Genomic DNA, 23,414 nt, shown 5'->3' on the forward strand with positions numbered 1-23,414 from the left:
TGCACGTGTCATTAAAGAAAAAATAAAGTCACTGCACATGTTTAGGACAAATGCAGATACGGATTTAAATGTTTTGTTTTCAAAAATATGTACAGAAAAATAAGAACATTTATTTTGTCACATGTAAATGATTATTAGTTACATTTATTTATATGATGGTTTACAGAACACAAATAACAGTCTTTATTTGTAGATGGAGAGATTGCATTGTATATACACAACACATTTATGGAAGTTTCTTGTATTCTTGTGGTTTATGCTTTATAATGTTTTTCCCAGTTACTGCATATTTCAGTTTTTTTTATCATACATATTTGCAAATTATGGCGCTCAAGTCCTTAAAAAATGTCTCCCTTTATCCACATAATTAATAATTGACGGATTTCCCCCAGTATACCTCATTTAATCATCAAAGAATCACATGTACAGTACTTATTTTTTTAACATTTTGGGACAAAGATGAGAGAGACAGACAGTTAAAATCTTTGTTTATCAAATAAAAAACAGTGTACATTGTATTTTATATCATATATTTATTCATAAAGTGCTTAATAGGCATAGATAGTTTATAGTATGTAATCATATATTGTCATATTAGTTATTTTGTATGTTGTTGGTGTCGGGGGTTTTCTTCAGCAATGTGACAGCTGTTATTTACATAATGTATACAAGTCCCAGGTTGGTACGCCCACTTCCTACCCACGGTGGAGATGGGAGTGTGGTTCTGCTGAAATCACGACAGCGAGCAGGTGACGCCAGCATCTTCAGTGTGGTCACAGTTGTGCACATCCCAGGATATATGGGAGCACTCCTGCAGGGAGGTCTCGGCACCGCTGCACTTGAGATTGTCCAGCACGATTGTTCCCCTGCCGGGCCCGAAGAAAGCTTCCCCTTGAGCTGCAGTGGCATCTCCGCACCCCACTTGGCGACACACAACCTGAGCATCGGGCAGATCCCATGCGTCATCACACACTGTGCCCCAATGAGAATTAAAGTACATCTCCACGCGGCCCTCGCAATGGTGCTGGCCACCCACAAGCCTCAGCGCTCCTACAGAAACAAGGAAGAGTTGACATAAATTCAGAGTCTAAAGAAAACGGGTTGATTTTGTGCTGGGTGAAAATATATTTAACATACCTTCAGGGGGTAGTGTGATGGTCTGTGTTGTTGTTTCCGTTACTACAAAGTCACGTGATGTTTCATGGACGTCTGGGTTAAAAGCTGAGGGAAGAAAAAACAGAGTGATGCATCTGGGTCCTGAGCATATTCAGGACATATCAGGTGACAAAAGCAATAGCAAGGCTCTCTTCTAATTACCCTAGTGATCAATATAGGAAGCTTCTTGCCTGGCTACTATAGGGCTACAGAGACACACTTACATGTAGCTGTCTGTAAAATCTGTCATTGTTATACATAGATTACGTCTCCTTTTGCCAATTAACCTCAGAAAACGATGTATGCTTATATTTTCCAATCAACCTAAAACAGGGATGTGCTATCTAAGTGAAAGGGAGTGCTTTTGATTCAGCCTCCAAGAAATAAAATTTGGCCTGGAGGCATGCAGTAACGCTGATGTGCCTTGAGTCATCCACTGTATTTTTGTACTGTTTAAATATAATGGAGCCTGCTTTGACGTCAGGTCAGGTCTTACGTTGACAGATAACTCCAGCATCCTCATGGTGACCACAGTTGTGCAGACCCCAGCCTAGGTGGAAGCACTGGGACAGCTCCGCTTCATTGCCTTTACATTGTACATTGTCCAGCAGGATTGGACCCGGACCATAGCCAAAGAAGGCCTGACTCTTGGCCGCTATAGCTGGGCCACAGCCGACCAGCCTACACACCACGTTGGCGTTGAGCATTCCCCAGTCATCGTCACACACTGTACCCCAGATCCATCCATAGCGGACCTCGACACGACCCTGGCAGGTAGTGTTTCCATTCACCAGACGGACAGTGGGTAGGCCTGCACAGGAATAAATACAGATACATAAAGTAATCAATGTTGTGAATGTTCTCTGGTCATTCCAACTTTTAAAAGTCAGTCTCATACTGTTACCTTTTGTCACAGCAGTTGTGGTGAGAGGTGTTGTACTTGGTAACGTGGTGTCTGTAGCTTTATATGTTGCTGGAGGGAAGATGACAAAATGACACGATGGCTCGACAGATCAGAGAATACCTGTTTCTGATGATCATGGTGAAGGGAAGTGTGTTGCACACTTTGACCACCATGTTTCGTGGCACTGTGGTCTAACACATTTAAACACAATGGGGGAGAACTGGCTCTCCCTGTTGGTCAGCTGGCAAAAGTGCACATTTATTTCTTTTTTCTACTGTGGAAAAAAAACACAGCAGAACAACCTGGACATGTTGATACAAAGGACTGTATGTTTGTGTACCTTCAGTGACATATGTTCCAATGATCACTCTCCCGTTGTCTGTTATCGGAGGAATTACAGAAGTGGATCCTGAAGAGGGTAGAGATGGAAATGAAATCATTTTATTTGTAAAGTACAGCTTCTACTATCACTGTTTCTACTAATACTGCTACTGTTTGTTACTTACAGATACTGATGCAACACTACTGCCGTTATAAACTCTCCTCACCCGTAAATGACCTTATAATATCAGCTCATCCTAACTTTACCAACTGACTTATACACTAAACATGGTCAAGCTAAATATGTCCACCACCTATACTACTGCTATTACCACAACTATTAATACTAGTAACATTACTGTCATCAGTAGTAATTGATATATACAGACAGTAAGTTCACGTTGTTCGCTACAATAAATGGGGGACGAGACGGTTGATGAATCACTTTATTTCAGACTAAAATATGTCAACAACTGACTACTGGTTTACAAATCCCCCTCAGGAGGAATTTTAATAACTTTGGTCAGGTGAAAAATTAGCTTTGTCAAATATTTTATGAACAAGTACTTTTATACTATATTTTCATCCTAATCTTGTGTTTAAAGGTCCTGTGTGTAAGATTTAGGAATATGTCTTTGCAGGAATGGAATACAGTATTCATTAGTATGTTTTCTTTCTCTCTCTAATATTAGAATCATTGTGTTTTTGTTGTCTTAAAACAAACCCTTTATATTGAACATATTGAACCTCCATTTTTCTACAGTAGCTCAGAACGGACAAACCTAACTCTAAAGAACCCTAAAGAATTTGGCAGCCAGTGTTTTTCCTGCAGGAGAAGGTAAGGCATGGGGAAGTATTCATTTGGTTGCAATCTGCAACTTCACCACTAGGTGCCACTAAATCCCACAAACTGGACCTTTAATGCTTATTAGCAAATGTTTGTGCTAAGGGGCTAAACTATTATTGTGAACATCTTGTCTCAATGCATGCGCCATGACTGAGAGAAGCGTACCTGTGCAGGTGACCCCAGCATCCTCATGGTGGCCACAGTTGTGTTTGCCCCAGCCCAGGCTTTTGCACCTCATTAGCTCCGGTTCATTGCCGTAGCAGTTGACGTTATCCAGGAGAACCAGGCCGGTTCCGTAGCCAAAGTAGGCATTGGTGTGTGCAAAGACGGCAATACCGCAGCCTATCTGTTGGCACACCACCCGGGCATTGGTGAGGACCCAGTCATCATCACACACTGTACCCCACCTTCCCTGGTAGTAGATCTCTACCCGGCCCTGGCAGGGGTTCTGTCCATTCACCAGACGGATGGTGCCATCTCCTAAACCAAGAGGGAGAGGGAAGGGTTTTGATTTCTTTCTCTACAACATATTTTTAGTCTCTGTAGGCTTTTATTATAATCTATATCAGAGGAAACTCTAACACCTAGGATTTGTGCGTGAGAGACAGAGAACATCACTTAGAGACATTGATACTGGGAAAGGAGAAGGGTGTGGACAAATAGCAGTATATTGTGGCTCCAAAAAAAACTCAACTGAAGAAGGAAAGTGAGGGTGAACATCTGATCTGACAGATGCTGTCATCTTATGCCTTGGCCCAGACAAAAACACACCTTAAATAGAGACAATAGACATTCTCATGTGTCCATCACTTAAAAAATGCTCTTCACCTGAAAGGAAAGCCGTGAATCTGGATAGTTTCGCAGTATTCCCAGTGGATTTTATGAAGGCCGGCAGAGAATTAGCTGCCGACGTCACTTGTCACTAAATTTGATTCTGCTCTAGTCTTGTATGATCATCTCATGGGAATTTAGGGAAATAAATAACAGGGCAACCACAACAAAGACAAACCCAGCAAACAATAAGGGCCTAGAATTCAAGAGGCCTTTGGTTTATTGTAGAGTTTCCCCCAAAGATGTTCAATAGAAACTCTCCACTGAACTGAAAGGCCTTTCATGTTGTGTCCAATTTTTTAAAAGATTTAAAAGACTGAAATAATAAACTATATCCCTTCAATCCCTACAAAATTTATTTATTTATTTTTTTTTAAACGAACCTGTGTGTCCATTTCATGAAGATTCAAATTTTGGACCCACACAATGATAAAATAAGCCATTATTTGTTCAATGAAACCTGCCCTGTTATCTCATAGTAACATCTTGCATTCCAATGTTTGGGTGTGTGTGTTTTTGATTTTGATCCTCCAGCATAAAAAAAACCCCCAAAAACATCTAATCAAACACAGAGAAAAGCTAGTATTGAAGTTTAATACCTCTGAATATACAACATAATTTCCTCTATCTTTAATCTTATATCTTTATTATCATTTCTAGAATTTTCGTTGGAATGAGATGTGCATGAATGAAGAGACTATGCAGCATCTGTCCTTAAACCTTTACGCCAATCAGCTTGGCAGCACGATTCGGTTATGAAAGGTAGAAAGTGAGTGTTTGATGTCGTATCAAATGCTCAAATCCTGCAACAATAGGTCTATGCAGCTTGGCCGTTTAGAGGCAGTGGAAACAAGCTGACGTATTATAACACTTGAAACTGATATAGGTAACGTTAGCGATTAGTTGCCTGTTTACACACCATTCAGAAATGGAGCAACTTTAGTATTCATTTTGATACATGTTTCTGGACACATAGATTTAGTTTTTTTTAGTTATGTTTTGGTCTCCACCAGCTCGTGAGGTAAATATCTAGTTCTTTAACCACTAAGTGCTTGATGTTTACCTGCTAGTCTATTGGTGCTTAGCATGTAGTTCACAGTGGCTTTTTTATTGTAAACAGCAGCTATCTGCTGCCACAAAAAGTAATGATAGATATGATCGTTAGAAGAAACATAAAAGTTGCTGGTAGTAAACAATGAGCTAAAAGACACTATAAAGTTCCATGACCACTTTCAAATATAAGCAGTCATGTTGTCCATTGTTTTATAAAGGTAAAAGGTTCCAGTGGTCAAAGTCAAACATGACAGGTTTAATATACTCATTTCCATGTTGTACTGTTGTTTCACTGCCTGCAGCTACACCCATTAGGTTCACATTCTTTTTTCACATAGTCTCTAGTCTCTCTGAAAAGACAGATTCATCCCTCTGACGTTTCAAGTTGGCAGATCACCAGTTTCATTTAGATAAAAGCCAGGAGGACTTACGTAAACCAGAGTTCTCCTTGGACGGTGTGGTGTGATTCTCGGTACTTCTTGGCTCCACCGCTGGCAGAAAAACAACAAGGAAGCAGAAATATTTAGTCATTTTGTCCTCTTTTCTTTCCAGGCTTGTACATGAAGAGCTTACAGTTGTATAAAGACTTTACCTCTGCAGGTAACACCAACATCCTCATAGTGGTAACAGTTGTGGATGCCCCAGCCCAGACTATGGCACTGGCTGAGATCTGTTTCACTTCCTCTGCAGTCCACATTATCCAGCAGGATGGGGCCGGTGCCTTGTCCGAACTGAGAGCTGGTGCCTACCGCCACGGCTACTCCACAGCCCAGCTGCCGACAGACCATGTTGGCATCCACCATGTCCCAGTCGTCATCACACACCGTGCCCCATGTTTCATTGTGGCGACGCACCTCCACCCTACCTTCACACCTGTTACGGCCATTCACCAGTCGCACTTTGGAGAGATGAACAGACAATCGGTCAGATTCATTTTGCCATCATCAGGGTGCCACATCACTGAAAAAATCATAAAAGCCCACCGTCTGAGGGACATTTGAACATGTTTCTATGTGAAAAAAAGAGAGATAATAAGAAAGACTAGCATACCTCTAATTTAATGACAGTTAATAGGAAGAAAGAAAAACCTTCTCGGCACAAAAAGCCACATGACTCCTTGGAAGTGAGGTGGATGTGAAGTGGGGATTAGGGAAATGAGAGCTGGGAAAGTGACCTTGTTTAAAAAGCCCCAGGCACTGCCTTCTGTACTTCTGTTTCACTGTCACATAGCCAGCTACTGATACGTTTTTTTATAGTGTGGTCTGTTTTTCTGAAGGTGTCGTCACAGATGTGCAGGTGGAGGTAGCTGTTACGGCTCATGCTTACCTTCGTACGCCGTTGGCTCGGTGATTTGTGAGACAGAGTCTGAAAGGGGAGGGAGGAGGAGGGGATACGGAAGAGAAAGAGAGAGAGTGAGAGGGAGTATGGTCAAATTATTTGTTGAAAGGAGGCTCTTGGCCTTCCATAGTTACTGTACTCTATATCTACTATATCTATTTTCCTGTAACACTAGACACAGACTGAAACCACAACAGGAGGCCTGTTCAGACCATGTACTGCACCAGCTACAACAGAAATATAATTAGGCTTTTAATTTTGGATGCTAGCAGCATGGAAAGGGAGAGAAAGTCAACAACTGTTAGATGAACTGCTGTTAAATTTCATACAGGCATTCACGGTCCTCAGAGGATGAACCCTGACTTTGCACTTAGCGCTACTACAAGGAATGGAATTACTTTTCCATCAAATTTTGGGGCAAATATTTGGATGAATTGGTCTGAATTTAGTTTCACAAACATTCATGTTCTCCACAAGATGAATCATAACTTTGGCGCTCCTCTAACCTTTACTCTAGCGGCACCATCAGGTCAAAATTTAAAATTTTCCAATGTTTTATGACCAAATAGCTTCAAAACATTCCCATTAGCCCCGTGTGTTGTGTTGTGTAAAACTGCTAATAATCAGCATGTTTGCATTGTCATTATTTGCATGTTAGCTCAAAGCACTGCTGTGCCTAAGTACAGCCACACAGAGCTAGTAGCTTGACTGTAGACTCTTATTTTGAAAGTGAGGGACAATTACAATAAACTCAGTATCTATATTCAATATGTAATCAAATTGATCTTCAGATCATGAGTCCATGCTGATCCAAGCCGTCATCTGTGTTTGTGATGTGAAGTGTTTTGACACAATACAAGAGTCACTTAGGAATATTGTTCTGGAGCCATCTAAAGGATAGTGTAACGCCTCAAGACTAAAATCTCAGGTTTCAACAACTTACAAAGACACCTGAGAGATTTTTTGAACCCTAACCCCCAATGTAGGTCAATTCACAGGCTTCTCCCATTTGTTTGTGGCATTGAAACATTTACAGTACATGTATAAAACTACCTATTTCGCCTTCAGGGGTAAGTAATATATCTGTTAATGGCGTCACTTATAGGTGATGTCCTGGTTTATGTAGTGGGAACGCACAGTCCTTATTCATATAAAGTTACGGAGAAGGAAAAATGTGGTTAAGTATTACTTACCAGATATACTTATAGCACGTCTGTTTATTTTTAGGTCACCTGAAATTTGAAATTAGAAAAAAAACGTTAGTTAGAGACAAATACAATAAACTGGTGTCAGCACATTCAAATAAATTGCTCTCTCTATGTTTGTTGATCCATGATATCCAGCGAGTGGAATTGATCCTGGCTCTCTTTAGACTAACTGCAGGGCTTTTAGCCAGCTACTCCTGGTAAACAGAGGATAACAGTAACTGTGGACACAAAAGCACTCATCTACAGGGAGTTCATTTGCAGGTACACCCGGTTCTTGAGCAGTATTAAGTCGTCAAGCATGTACAGACCCACGACGAATAATTTCACGTGTCAGGTTCTTTTTATAGCCATGTATCTTTACCTTTAAAACATGAAACGTAGCAACTACGACAAAATAAAAATATGAATATTAAAGGTTACTGATTTAAAAGTTTAAAAAGGACTCAGGAGTTTGTTTTCACTGTAGTAGATCACAGCTTTAGATAAAGTCTGGGTATGTGTCTCAGTCTTGCATGCAAACAACCTCTGGTCCTGAGCCAGCATATGAAAAATGACCCCTCGATGGAATTATATACTTTAATTTGCTTGCTATTGAGAACTTGAAATAAGTGCCATATATATTTCCATTTATATTTTCATATTCTTCCTTTAAACAAAGAGAATGCACAACACAAATCACTGAAGAACAGTCTTTTAGTTATTTTTTAACAAATACTCCAACATCTCTTTATGAAATATTTTCCAAAAATTGACTCAAATACAGAAAATTATGCTTTTTTTCCTCAGTAAATGTAGAATTTTGTATAACATAAGACAAACTTCTATAGTCAGGCACCTTGGAGGGAGTGTCCATGACCTGTTGTAGCGTTGTTGGACAAACCCCGACCCATACACTCACCGAGTCGCAGCAGCACACTGACTGCCACCAAGAGGAGGGATCCCAGCAGGGACAGCAGGACCCAGACGGCCGGGTTCCAGCACCGATACTCCACCATACGCTGGCCTCGCATGGCTGCCTGACTGACCATCCGCCTGCAACACACACACACACACACACACACTCAACACACAGTCAATCTCGCTCACAAAAGAACTGAACTGTGAACACGCTTGTAAATGTCATAGACTACTACAAAACAATCACTACTTTGTGTCCTGGTTTAGAGATGCCTAATTATAGCATTGGATTGTTTTCTCTAATGGAGCCTGCAGCTGTTTTTTATTGTGATGTAGTAGCTATTGATGGTTTGGTCGGAGGTCAGGCTTGCGTAACTCAAAAAGAGATCATGTCATGCACAGCATTCACAGTGGACATTAGGGAGCTGTAAGGAAGTCCTTATGGCTTACAAAAACATCTCAGAGCAAACCAGGATCTGATACGAAACAATAAATCACCTCAGACTGTATTACCGAAAAAGTGCCAACAAAACATCGGCAACGGGGAGTCGAGTTACATCGCTGTTTTCTAAGCACAAAATGGCCGCCGCGCACCAACCTGGCAGCAGGTAACGGAGGTTGCGAGGCCATGCCAGTGATAGATTGATCTCGAGTTTTTTTTTTCCAGCATCATCTCAGCATCATCAACAGCTGGGGGAGGCTTGTGTTACGGACAGCGGCGGGCACCTGTGGTGTGGCTTCTTTTTTGATAATCAAGGGGATTTTCCTTCAGACCAGACAAAGAATATTGGGATTCACTGACCATCACTCAATAATCAGAGTTAGATAGTGCTGTGGTCAGACACCGAATACCCTACATTCTTCTCAAATGAGAAACTAAGATGAATGACATTTATCTAATACCGCAAGGGAATTCAAATGCTTCAAAAATTAAAAGATATGAAGCAAAATATGCTGTGCTAGAAGATTTCCACGGGGAAATTGGACTGCCTAAATTTCAATATTTCACATATAGCGTTATTAGAAGCGTGTTGTCATTAGGAGACCGCAGTGTGTGGCTTGGCCTTGGGTTGTTTGTCTTCTCGCTGATGCAGAATTCCCCCTGACCTTACACAGGAATGTGTATTAGGGGATGATGAGGGGAGAATTTGATATTGGCCCCTCGAGATAGTGGACATTCCGAGCCCAGGGGGCACAAAAAGACATTTCTGCTTTCTGTGGTCCCCATCGTCAGGCATAAACACTGCTTCCTGCAATCTGTCACTAGAACCCTCCAAAACGCTTAGGCACCTGATGACACTGCAGGGGCGCCTCTTGTTTCCCTGGAGAGCGGGAGGCAGGGGGGAGAAGGTGGGGAGGGTGGATGTTCAAATCTTGAACCACTGTATTGTATACATACAGTTATCTTCAGCTCTTAGAGGTAGATTTAACACACAACCTTTAGTGACAAGAAAGCAGCAGCCACAGAAACAACTGTGGACAGTGCTGTCTTCACCTTCAGCAAGCCAGAGCCCCACAGAGAGGTCATTCTGCATCCAAATTGGGAGGTGGTGCATTTTAACACCAGCACAGCGAGCGCAGCACTCGAGAACCACGTCTGTCTCATTTGCAGACTGTACCTAACAAACCACTCGAAACTCCGGGACAAATGGCTCAGTTATGAGGGATGAAAAATAATCTAGTCCCCAATGTTATGTTTTTCAATACTCCATTCATAGTAGGATGTAGCGCAGATCCGCTGGGGAATAATGTTGCCTTTTGTGTGTCGGCTCTGCTTCCCCTCCCTTCTCACTTCCCTGTGCTGAGAAATAGCTGAAAGATCTCGGCCCCACAAAAATACCCCTTAATGTCTGAGATAAACCAGAGAATAATACTGTCAGTCTCTTTAACTGAGAGAATTTTATGCCATTCAAACCAAGAATCAGTGCATTTCTCAGCCTGTATGTCTGACCTTTTATGAGCAATATCCTTTTTTTTCTTCAAAGAATATATATTTTTGATGAAATGTGACCAAAAAAAGGCAAAATTGAAATTGTGAGAATATAAAAATGCATTAATTCAATCATAGATACAAGTTAACAAAATAATAAGGAAATGAATTTGAACATGTTTGACATTCTCTTAATTACAGTACAGTATGAACATCTTAATTAACCTCTGTTCTTTTATATTATAAGAAATGTGAAGTCAAAATAACTTAAATAACAAATAAAAGCCAGATTTAATAACATCTTTCACAAGCATCTACTGATATGTCACAGAACTTTGTTTTTTATGTTAAAAAATGATCAAATAAAGCAAAGAAATAAAGCTAATAAAGAGATTTTTTTTTAAAACAATTCAGCAGTTCATAAATAATACATACCTGTTGTTCAAGGATTTATCTTCAACCCCAATAAATAACTAAATAAAAATAAAATAGGTTTCCTCCCCCAGAAAAGCACTAAAAATGTCCTCAGAGCTTAAATAGCAGGCAGCTTAATTCCACAAGTCACACAGAAAACACAGAAAGTTTGTGTAGAGATGGAGGCAGGAAACTGAGAGTATCCAGCGCTACTTGTTTAAGGTCTTTCATCTCCTTTACCGTGCATGACTATAAGTACCTGGCTTCAGTGACAGAGATTACGTAAAACAATAAATACCACAGCATTGTATGTTAATATTCTAACGCCCTGTACCTGTCCATGCTTAAAAGAAGTGGGAGGGGCAAAGATAGAAAAAAGAAAAAAAAAGACAAAGCCAGTGAAAGATAACCCTTCACTGGTACCCCAGCATCTCCAGTTTCAGGTAGCGCTCACAGAAGGGTAGAAGTACTCATTGCACACCCTGCAGAGGCTAGACACGGCTGTGGCTCTGGTCCTGTGTCTGTGTGTGTGTGTGTGTAGGGTGTGTGTGTGTGTGTGTGTGCCTAGGACTCTCCCACACAGACTAAAGCAAAAGACGTGCACTATGAAGCAATGAAAGTTATGAGTAAGAAAGTTGTACAGTAGTTTCAGGAGATTTGAAGGCTTTAGTCCCACAGAAAACTGATGATTGACAAAAAAAATACTGGATCAACCACAGTGGAATGAAAAGACAACACAAACCGAACGTGAACATCTAGGCTGAGTCCTCACTAATGTGGGCTTTAACCCTCTGGGGTCCCATAAATGACCCTATCTATGGTGGATGATTGCTTGGACCCCAGAGGGTTACACAGATTTTTGTTTTAACCTTCGCCAGACGACAGAATTATGTTCAAGTTTGCTGCATTTGACCTTTAAACATCCTCCTCTAACATCTACAAACTGCTTATTCTGTCAGTCCCTGCACTCCATCTTGTTTATTTGCTTTCCAAAAAGCCTTTAGCTAGAAAGAAACTTGTCTCAATGTGGTTATATTTCAGACATACAAGATATTAAACAATTCTCTCAATTGCATGTGGAAAGGCCCAGGGCCTCTCTGAATTGTGCTGTACACGAATGGCAATTGATTCCGAACACTAATCCTTCCTGAGCCGCGGAGAAACGTGCGAGCTGTCCGTGCCTATTGATAGGGTTTTCATGGACTACTTCAGGGCTCCTTCTCGTGGTGTCACTTAAATCGGTGATTGGACCGAAACACTAGGATTCTGTTACAATAAGCTATAAAGTTCAGGACCCTCAGGATAGGATTGAGAAAACACACAACAAGACTGACACAGCCACAGATGCAGGTCTTGAAAACTTGATTTGCTTTTTATATCTGCACCTTTTTTTGTGTGTGTAGCAGCTAATTACTTTTAATTGACTTACTTAGTTACTTACATTTTTACTTTAATCCTACATGAACTAACTGTAAACACAGCACTCATGTAGTATCTACATTATTTTGTAAACCTCATAGAATAGAGCTGCACTTTTATACATCCAGGAGATACTGAGCAATATTAGCATGCACTTTTATACATCCAGGAGATACTGAGCAATATTAGCATTCATTTCGAGCCATGTTTGTGACCCCCTAATGGATCTACGTCCAACATTTACTCTCCATTTAGCTCTTTTAAAAAAAAATCTCTACCAACTCCAGTGGGAATTATCTATTTCTTTAGCTGCTTGTGAGCTGAGGAAAACTGCAGAGATCTGTGTGGGTTTGTAGCTATAAGTGATCCCTCTCACACTGAAGTCATGAGATCTGTTGTCTATATATAAAAATATTGATCATAGATACTTTACATTTATAGAATATTATCCATTAACAAATTAAACAGAAATCAGGTGAAACATTTGCTGTAATTTTGTACCTGGTAAAAAAAAGTCTCAGAAACAGGTTGTGAACACAACATTGACATATCATAACCTTAAGTTGACAAAGCAAACCATTGAGTAAACAGATACATATTTACACATCCATCAGTTACAGAGCAACTTTATCATCCATTTGGAGTTGTGGTGGCCAACTGATGGTGATAAATGGAGGTCCAATATACCTGCCTAAGTATGCTTTATATATATATAGCTGGTGTTGGTCTTGACTTGGTCTCCACCTCTCAAAGTCTTGGTCCTGGCTACACTTTAGTCTCTGTCTTGACCTGGTCTTGACTCCAACACTGCTTACAGTAGTTATACAATAGGCAGACTTACTGTACCGTGCTCATTATCTGTTTTACTGTCAAGGAAGAGGAAACAGCCTTTTGATGATTTGAATAGACGGCAGACGCAACAGTAAATGTGAGGAAAGAAGATTCTGAGAATGATAACTGCTCCACAGGGACTAATAAATGCACACGCAAGGGAAGAAGAACAAGATAGTATCTCTTTATGGGGAATGTGAAAACAGTGCTGGTGTATTGCATTGTTGTCTAGTTTTTCTTCTTTTCGGTCTCCACAGATGATGTGTAAACTACAGGTGACATCCAGGCTTCGTGTGTTACTGGACGCCTCCATACAAACATAATGAGGACTTACAGTTACAATTAAAAAGCTTCTGGTGTTTTAAAGTGATTGGTCAGATAGATTTCCTCCCTTATTTCCTCTCTTTTAATGATGTTTTATGGCTACACACAGGGACAGCTTAAAGATTTCACAGCACTGAATTTGATATATTTATCGTAAATAGCAACGAGGTCAGATGTTTTCATGCCCGTCGATGCAACAGTTGCTAGGGCTAAAATGAAAAGAGGAAACAAAGGTACCCCAAACAAAAGGCCCGAAGGAAGAAAAGGCTAAAGCAAGACCAGTCTCCTCATTTCCCAGTTGAATTTCCTAGCAGAGAGGCACACAATGTGGCCAAACAGGCTGTCCTCAATTGGGAATTAAGAAGTCTCTGGAAGACATGTCTTGTTAGTGTGTTGACGATTTGGTGAGGTCACAAGTTCATAGATCACCGTGGATTATATGTCAGTGTCCAGCTCTCACACAGATGAGTTAACGCTTTTGTTCTCTTGTTACGAGGGTCTTGAATTTGAACTTGACACGAATACCACAGCATGACATCCTGCTACCTTTTTATGAGACAATTCTTTTAAATGGGTCATGATGATAGTTAAGATTCGGTATCAGAGGTGGTGAAAACCGTTGACACCGTTCACAAATATCATACTACACATCAAGACACAGATACAAGTTCTTTATATCAATGTATGTCCTTTGAATGAATGGCAGTGTGTTGTATATATGACACAAAACCCTTAATAAAGAAATTTGATCCGATATTTTTGTTTCATTTAACATGCAAAACACAACAAGTATATTGTATAACCTGCAAGGTATTATGTTTAAGGTAAGGAAATACCAGTGCACCAAATTATGATTATGAATCCCTATGTTCAATACAAATGCAGCATAGAGTCACGTTGAAAAACGAAGACTCGAATGTCTTGGGAATAAAAGACTGTAAGAAAGTGCTATACCATGCCTCTGGTTATTTGGCGTTTGTGAATGAAAACAAAGCACAGAGGTTTTATTTGAAATGCGGCTTCAATACAAATTACGGGTCAGTAATACATCACATAGAATAAACTGGTATCAAAAGATGAAAAAAGCCCCAAAGATTCTTTATTCTTGGAAACGATCAGATTTCTTTAGATGACGCTACATAGAGAAAGAGAAGAAGCTTGACAGAGGATGAAAAATAATGTAAGAACACATTTTAAATAGGCAAATATGTATTTAATGCTTTTAGCATCATATGCATTATATTGTATATATTCAGAATATGCACAGCTGGTTGTCACATTATAAAGTTCACAGAAAGATGAGTAAATATATGAAAATACAGGGGCATAAATATGGTCACATCCTGTGCATGACCTCTGATCAAAACTGCAAAAGCTGCACAGATGGAAGAAAGTGTGTCTATCAAGTCAACAGAAGTATATGAGGCAATATTGCACGTTTGAATCAGAGTAAGAGAAACAGGTTAGTACTGTATTTGCAGGGAGTATCTGTCGATAAGAGGCAAACTGTGTTGAATGATTAAAGAGCAGCAGACTTTGGGATTTTTGCAGCACGTTGTCTCTCCCTCTGTCTGTTCCTGCCTCTCTTCCCAACAGTCTGCCACACGTGAGCAGACAGAGATGGAAATGAGAGAGGGAGCGGCCCAAGGACACCCTGATAACACAGAGTGGTATGCTCAATCTCTTTCTTTCTGTCCGTCTCAGTCTCTTTCACCATCACGGGTGAACACAAACCTGGACAGATGCTCTCGCCTTGCGTTACTCACGCAAAACGAATAACACTACAAAAAAAAAATACAGTAAAATGCAAACACATTATCTGCTTATAGAAATGCCACCCAGTGGTCAGACATGGTATGCTCTGCCTCTTTGATGGATTTTTTTTTTGGCAACATGATATTGAAAAGGTATGTACATACCTTTGAGGATTTCTACATTTCAATATCACTGCTGTTGCCAAATAATGAGATCGCAGGAAGCATTTTATCAAAAGGTCCCAGGGATCGTATTAAACAGTGCATTCCTGATGATCATATCCTGACATGTAGAACTAAACTGGGATGGTTAATGATTAATACAAAGCAGCACACACACTCTACCTGACTAATAAGCTGCTGTAATTAAATATTACTGTGACCAAAATGTAAGTACCGAAACTTAAATGATTCATGGATCGGTTGCACGGCAGACATTTGACACATTACAGCAGGAAACTGAAGTGTATAAATTTCACTTAGGGGATGTTCTTCTTTTGCATAAGCTGTCTCACTGAACACTTAATGGAACCGAGCCATCATTATCATCTTTATGTGTTTTTCCCTGCAATGATGCATCAATAGTATCTGCAGTGCAACCAGGAAAAACAAGGAAACGTAAGATGGTACTTAGTCCTTGCCCATCTGATCAGATAACATAAAGTGATAACAAATCAGGGCTATTGGGAAAAAACAAAAAAAGGTGTCATGGTGAAATCTACACTGTCTTCCTTTACCACCCCCTACAGACTGCCTCCCTGCCCACGGTTTGTCCTTCCTCGCTTCCTCTTTAGACACTTTGCACACCTGTTCTTCGTTTCCTAATTGGACCCTGTCGTTTCCTCTATTTGACTGCATAACTTTGCTGTTTCCTGTCTTACTACTACTGAAGCGTTTTTTTTTTTTTTTGCATCCTGTGTTGCCTGCCAGTACTTTCCGCGAGCTTGACTTTGAACTTTAATTTAGCAGGTTTATTTTCAGCCCAGCCTGCAGTGTTCTGTGACTGCTGCTTTCCTCCTTTTTTTTCCCTTTCTGTTTTGCCAGTCATCCAAAAACTGTGACACAAGAGACGTTTCGTCAGTGCTGTGAAACACACGCACACACACCACATTAAATGCTGTGCCGACACCTCACTCTGCACTGAGACAATAAAATCACAGGTAAGAGATGACAAATGAAAACAACCGCACAGAGATTTAGTTTAAATAGACTGAATTCCAGACATTTAGACTTATTCAGTAGGAAAAACACAGGTGTTACTAATAACATCGCAGTGACAGTGAGCCAGGATTCACAATATATACCTAGACTCTAAAAATAAAGCAGCTAAATGGAATATTATTTACACCCGTGCTTGTCAATATATCTTCCATGAAAAGGGATTCATGTACACCAACCTACCACTTCATGAACAATCCAATGTGACTCTGCCATATATTCTACTTTTACAAAGCTTATAATGTTTCAGTTTTTGCTGATGGTGTCAGAGAGATATTAATTTAACTATTATGTTTACTATTGAGGTTGTAGTTTGCAGTAGTGTTAAATTGGACTGCATTAAATTGAGAGTTTTTTGTAATATAATACATACACAAGAGGGCCATAATATCAATATAATGCACTCATATACAATAACAGCACCTAGTAAGATCTCAATAGTAAACATAAAATAGAATTAATACCTCTATGGCTGGCAACAAAAACTGAAACATAATAAGCTTTGTAAAAGTATGTCAGAGTTGTTGTATTGGATCACACTGGATTGTTCAAGTGTGCCTAATGAAGTGGCCGGTCGGTGTATAGTTTGACATACTAGTTCTACAAGAGGGTGAACATACTGTCCCAGAGGACATAATTATACAGATTCTATAAGATCTGATTCTTGTCTGGAGCACATAAATTTACAGTTGAATAGATCTTTTTCACAGCAGCATCCACTCTGACACTAATAATAAGGTAAACACAGGTGTTACCAGTGATAATAATTAAGGCTCCGTTCCATTCAGCTCAAACAGGGTCAGGGTGCTGCTGCTGTGGTGCATGTTGGCTCACTGGAGAGGCTCTGCTGCAGTACATTGAATGAAAGCTTAATTAGTATCATTGGTAACACCTGTGCTGATGCTACTGTTTCAAAGGCCCTTCTAACTGCATACTTGACCATCGGGTGGTGGTTTGGTACAAAGATTCAGAAAAATACTACGTTTCTGTAAGTTACAGAGTCTCTATCAGTCAATGTCTAAATACTCCTGAAGTTACAGAGTCTCTATCAGTCAATGTCTAAATACTCCTGCTTATTTACCTTTATTTATTTATTCATCCTGTTTGTTTGTTTGTTTGTTTGTTTATCTATTTTATTTGTATTACTTATTCATCTTGCAACTCAAGTCCTGACTCCCAGCAGTTCCCTATAACACTCCAGGAATAATACTCAGGAATCATGGTTTGTAGGTGTGGCTAGTGGGAGGGGAGGGATGTTTATGTTTGTGTTGATGTTGGATCACTCTGAAAAACGTACAATGTATGAACGTGTATATGTGATGTGATACATATAAAATTCAATAAAAATATCCGAGAAAATCCGAAAAATACTTCAAAATTCAATAAAAATATCCGAGAAAATCCGAAAAATACTTCCAAAAACATACAAAAAATAGTAAATAAATAATAATATGTAAATCAATGATCTCTCTGATCAGCTTACCGAAATCTGTATAAGTATGGGTGGTAACCGTAGCTCAGTCCATAGGGACTTGACTTGGGAACCGGAGGGTGGACGGTTCAAGTCCCGCATGGATCAAAATATGGAAGGTTGACTGGTAGCTGGAGAGGTGCCAGCTCACCTCCTGGGCAGCCGAGGCGTCCCCAAGCAAGGCACCAATCCCCCCTGACTGCCTGCTGGGCGCTCCCCAGGGGGGCTGCACCCCATCATCTCTCTCCACATTTTGCATGTCGATGTGCATGTGTGTGTCTGGGTTAAAATACATGTAAAAAATAAAATAAAACATAGAGTGAAAAAATAATTTCCCCATCGAGGGATTAATAAAGTATATCTTCTTCTATCAACGGTGCACTTGCAGCCTGTGGCCACTAGTTGTCACCCCTCTCACACAACAAGTAGGTTGGACTCAGTGATTATGTTGCCTTCAGGGATTGTCGGGAAATACTGCAAATATTGTACAAAACACACACGAACAAGTCGACAAATCTGTAAAAACAGACAAGGAAGAGGTGGAATTTTCTATATTAATTAGGAACGATAAGAGTAGAGAGGAAAAAATAGTTAGATTGAAGTATTACGGCAGTAATATTAATGCTACCACAGCGAGCACGGGTCCGTGAAGGCAGCGCAGCTCCTGGACAGGCCAGCAGCACAATGACGCCGGACACTGACTGACAGATAAACAAACCCCGTCTTCTCTGCATGTCTCTCTCTCTGTCTCTCTCTCTCTCTGGAGCTTTACCAACTACCGTTATCAGTCTGAGTGTTTGCGCACAGCTCGTTTTAAAGCAGATAAAAGCACCTTGATGTACGGTGTCCGTTGATAAGACGTTAAATAAAGAGTCCGCCGGGAGGTGAGTTTAAAGTTACTAAACTTAACCGTTAGGCTAACGCTAACACGTAGCAGCTAGTTAGTTTGTTTGTTTGTTTTTCGCTCTAATTCACCACAGCCTGTCATTCATGTGAACACACAGCGTTTAACACATCAGTATAAACTACTTCACCATATAATAGTCTGCTAAATGAAGCTAATTAATTAGTCCCTGACCCCCCATCCTCTGTAACATGAGCGCCCATATGGGAACCGTTAGGATGAACGGAGCAGTTTGTCTGCTCACTTGTTGCATCCTCAGATGTCATAAGATCCATTAACCATGTCCCACACTTAATAACATGTTTTTGCAACGTTTGTGCAATGTTTTTGTAATGTTATGATGTGTTTAAAGATGGTTAGTTCAGATATATATCTGCATTTTAATTAGGGCAGCTTTACAGGTGTAAAGGTATAAATAAAGTCATAATTTGCTTGGTAATAAATCAAATTATACCTTAATTTTATTTAACATAATCCTGTTAATCCTAAGAATAAACTCCATTAAACTTGTCCCACACTTAATAACATGTTTCTGCAACGTTTTTGTAATGTTTTTGTAATGTTATGATGTGTTTTAAAGATGGTTAGTTCAACCAATATATCTGCATTTTAATGAAGGCAGCTTTACAGGTGTAAAGGTATAAATAAAGTCATAATATGCTTGATATTAAATCAAATTATACCTTAATTTTACTTAACATAATCCTGTTAATCCTAAGAATAAACTCAATTAACCTTGTCCCACACTTAATAACGTTTTTGCAACATTTTTGTAATGTTTTTGTAATGTTATGATGTGTTTAAAGGTGGTTAGTTCAATCAATATATCTGCATTTTAATGAAGGCAGCTTTACACGTGTAAAGGTATAAATAAAGTCATAATTTGCTTTGTAAATGATCAAATTATACCTAATTTTACTTAACATAATCCCGTTAATCTTAAGAATAAACTCCATTAACCTTGTCCCACACTTAATAACATGTTTTTGCAATGTTTTGTAATGTTATGATGTGTTTAAAGATGGTTAGTTTAACTAATATATCTGCATTTTAATTAGGGCAGCTTTGCAGGTGTAAAGGTATAAATAAAGTCATAATATGCTTGATAATATATCAAATTATACCTTAATTTTACTTAATATAGCCCAAGAATAGTCTCCATTAATCATATCCCATCGTTTTTGTAATGTTTTTGTAATGTTTTTGAAATGTTTTGATGTGTTTAAAGGTGGTTAGTTCAGATATACATCTGCATCTTAATTAAGCCAACTTTAGATAGGACAAAGGTAAAGATATCAGGTATAAATACAGTCATGTTTTGCTTGGTAATATATCAGTTTACACATTGGGTTTACTTAATATAGTCTAACAGGTTATTTCCAGAGGTGTCTTTGCTCCTCATTGTATGGAGAGGCTCTCCAGAGACACATTTCTTCTTCATTTATAACCAAAAAATCACAATTTTTCATTTGTTTACTCACTTTGCTTTCTTACCTGAAGCTACCGTCTTCTTTTTGAATCCATCAGTGCTGAAATCATTGAATTTCTTGTTATTTGCATTCATCTAAAACATTTCTCTGCATCTCTCACATCCTAAAAATGCTGTCTCATCTTTCCAGTGACCCGGTGTGATAACTGCATGCTGCATGTCTCGATAACCATCCATCACCCACCTCCTGCTCTTCCTTCTCATTTCTGATGGCTTTCTATAGAAAATGAATACGTCTCGTCGTTTCTTTGCATGTTGTGCTGTGAGTGTGTCATCATGAGGAAAGACAGGGATAACCCTCTGGCACTGTCCTCCAACAAACCATGCCAGGGCCAGACGGACTACAAACCAGAGCTGGAGAGGTTGCGTGCTGAGTTGGAAGCAGAGAAGACCCAAACACAGCGGGTGCGTGGACACCTCTGTCTGGAGCTGAGGCACCTGCGGGAAAAAGCAGAGAGGGATCAGCAGAGGACCGTGAGGGAGCTGACGGCCAGGCGAGGGTGCCAAAAGGACAGGCGCTGCAACAGTCTGCTCGCTAAGCAGGTGAATGTTAAAGACAGTGGACGGTACGGTGAGGTGGAGCCCTCGGGGAAAGAGGCTTTTTGTTTGTGCAGTGGAGAAACGTATACAAAGCTGGAGCAGTTGCTGCTGACGCTGAATGAGAGGATAAATGGTGAGCAGGCAGTCTATAAATTGCATCACAGGCAGGAATTGGAGCTAGAAAAAGCCATCTTCCTCTGCCACCTGCTAGAGGCCCACGGAAGACTCTTGCAGGGGAGGCCGAGAGCAGGACACTCCAGTTACATTTTTAACCATCTCTCAAGGAAGCCAACGCCGGAAGACAGCAGTAACTTCTGTCAGACCTCCTCCAGGGCCCTGCTGCACAGATCCCACAGTGGCTCCAGCTCACCTAAGAAGAAACCCAAACAAGATCAGCGACAGCAGCCTTCAGGGAGGGCCCTCCGTGCAGCTGACCCCTGCACCACCACTGCAGTCGTGGACACCTGTCGGAGCAGCTCTCTGAAAATTTGTCACCCCCACGGCGCTCCCCATGCAGGCTGGGACGTCCAGCCCACCTGCTGCGCTGAGTCGTCCGGGTCAGACGAGTCGCCGCCCTCCAGAAACATGGAGGTAAGATATTTCACGTTCCGCACATGGTTCCAAAATTAAACAGAAGTGTTGCTAACAGTTTCTTCATCAGTGTGCACTTACAAACTTTGACATCATGAGATCATAACGTTATGTTAGATTAATACATTGACAGGTCTTGGGTAGATGGAGTCGACTGGTGGAAAGGCAGAGAGAAACGCGTTGACATTGAACGCACACTCCTCCTACTGTTACTCTGAACCATTTACTGACACCGTGATCATCAAATCAAATCCGATTTATTAACATTGATTCAGCGTACACAGCACAGGCTGTATCACAGAACATATCATGGCGGGGTGAGGTCCTGTGAGAAAACTTTGGATTATTAGTTTAGAAATGAACATAAAACAAATCTCACATGATAAGGCCACAGTGAGTACGCAGTTAAACAACCAAAGAGCTCATAGAACAATAGCCAAGAGTCAGGGAGAGGACAACGCTGACATTCTCGAAAAAAGCTCATGAAATATGTATGATTGTTAAAAAGTTTTTCTTTTTAAAGAATGTTTAAAAAGTTCCCCAATATATCAGGATGCAATATTCACAGTAAATCTGCTTAAAATTCATACAAACCTTCTGTAGTTATTGCATTCAACATTCAGGGAAACTCTACAGTGTATTTGTTGTTCTGTACTATTATTGTTATAAATTGAATATAATATGAAATATACATTAAAAAATATCACTGAGTCAGGTGTACACAGTGTGTAACTGTCAAATAATTCTCTCCTATTTGAGCTGAGATTTGTGTTTGGTGTAACTTTGTGTTTGGCCGCAGTAAGATGGAGAACAAAACAACAGCTGGTAACATTTCCATGAGGAGTTTATTTTTTGCAGACACAATACAACAAAGAGAACCAAACGCCGGCTAATGCTGCAGCCTTCTTAGTCGCTGTCGATGCAGGAAATGTAAAAAACATTCATATGACTGTTGCGGTGTGTATGAGGAGGCGTGATGTTTGGGATGTGAGGCGAGAGGAGGGGTTAGCACGTGTGGGTGAGTCTGTTTATGTCTCTCGTTGTGGTGGCAGAAGTGGGTCAGTGGGATGAGTCTCCTAAATTTTGGATCATGTTTTCATAGGGAGGAAATTAAATAATTAATCAAAGCTTCGACTGTGTCTAAACAGCAGTGCCCACTCGCCAAGTCTCACAGTTCTTTCTTTCATTTCTTGCACCGCCCTGCTCAGGCAACTCCTTTGTTACGGCAGCAACCGACATCAGGGAAGCCAATTTTTAAAGGTGTTTAAAAAAGAACGGACTGACCATGTTTCTTTAATCATGTTTTGCTTTTTTTGGCATTGTATCTGCTATGTTCATGTTTACTATTGTATATTTATATTTGTCTATCACTCAAACATGGCCAATTTTTTAATTCCAGTTCGTCTCTGCCACCTTTTATGTATTTTGTCCTCTGAAATGAGACACTGAACCTCAGAAAAAGGTGCATACGTAATTCACTAGAAGAAATCTGTTCATCATTAAGCCACTTAAAAATTCACTAGAAGAAATCTGTTCATCATTAAGCCACTTAAAGCTCAGTTTATGGAAGAAATGCATCAAAAACATTCAACATTACATGTTATATAATAACCTATTTGCTTAAATCTCTAAATTAAGATGAGGAATGGTTACTCAAACAAGCCATCTGTAACGGCACTCACCTGTCAATCAAAGCGGCCACGCTGTTATTTCTGCATGACTTTAAGCCTTGATATAATTTGAACGAATGAGTTCTATAAAAATTCACCCTCAGTACAGTCGTCATGAACAGGGAAATTAGCTATAGAGACCAAAACTGTTTTTTGTACCAGGCTGTAAACATGTTTATTTCTGCTGTGAAGTTGGACATTTTAACATGTAGGCTTACGGAGACTGACTCGAGTGGACGTTTGAGGAACGGCAGTTTTTGGCACTTCCGCATTGGTTTCACCTATTTAAAGCGTCCAAATGATAC

General features: G+C 40.1%; 2 protein-coding genes across 7 annotated transcripts in view; one reads left to right on the forward strand and one right to left on the reverse strand.

Moving 5' to 3' along the window:
• Nucleotides 1–262: 262 nt before the first annotated feature.
• Nucleotides 263–11,334, reverse strand: LOC104928782 (scavenger receptor cysteine-rich domain-containing group B protein). The gene is made up of 12 exons (XM_019254362.2): nt 10,920–11,334; nt 8,556–8,689; nt 7,643–7,681; nt 6,438–6,476; nt 5,704–6,009; nt 5,543–5,602; nt 3,393–3,707; nt 2,400–2,468; nt 2,060–2,128; nt 1,652–1,966; nt 1,138–1,221; nt 263–1,050 (listed from the first exon to the last, which is right to left on the reverse strand). Exons 2-12 carry the CDS (start codon nt 8,683–8,685, stop codon nt 734–736), a joined length of 1,743 nt encoding a protein of 580 aa, XP_019109907.2. The 5' UTR covers nt 8,686–8,689; nt 10,920–11,334; the 3' UTR covers nt 263–733.
• A 7,243-nt stretch (nt 11,335–18,577) lies between these two features.
• The window catches only part of tspoap1 (TSPO associated protein 1), a 56,310-nt gene continuing 51,473 nt past the window's right edge, over nt 18,578–23,414 (forward strand). For 5 of the 6 annotated variants that reach the window (XM_027273391.1, XM_027273393.1, XM_027273394.1 and 2 more), the window contains exons 1-2: nt 18,578–18,799; nt 20,439–21,439. In XM_027273391.1, coding sequence (XP_027129192.1) covers nt 20,561–21,439 — 879 coding nt within the window. In that variant the 5' untranslated portion in view covers nt 18,578–18,799; nt 20,439–20,560. The remainder of the gene's footprint in view (nt 18,800–20,438; nt 21,440–23,414) is intronic. The other variant, XM_027273392.1, reaches the window with a different exon arrangement.

Source organism: Larimichthys crocea, chromosome XXII (genome assembly GCF_000972845.2).
Source record: "Larimichthys crocea isolate SSNF chromosome XXII, L_crocea_2.0, whole genome shotgun sequence".
NCBI lineage: Eukaryota > Metazoa > Chordata > Actinopteri > Sciaenidae > Larimichthys > Larimichthys crocea.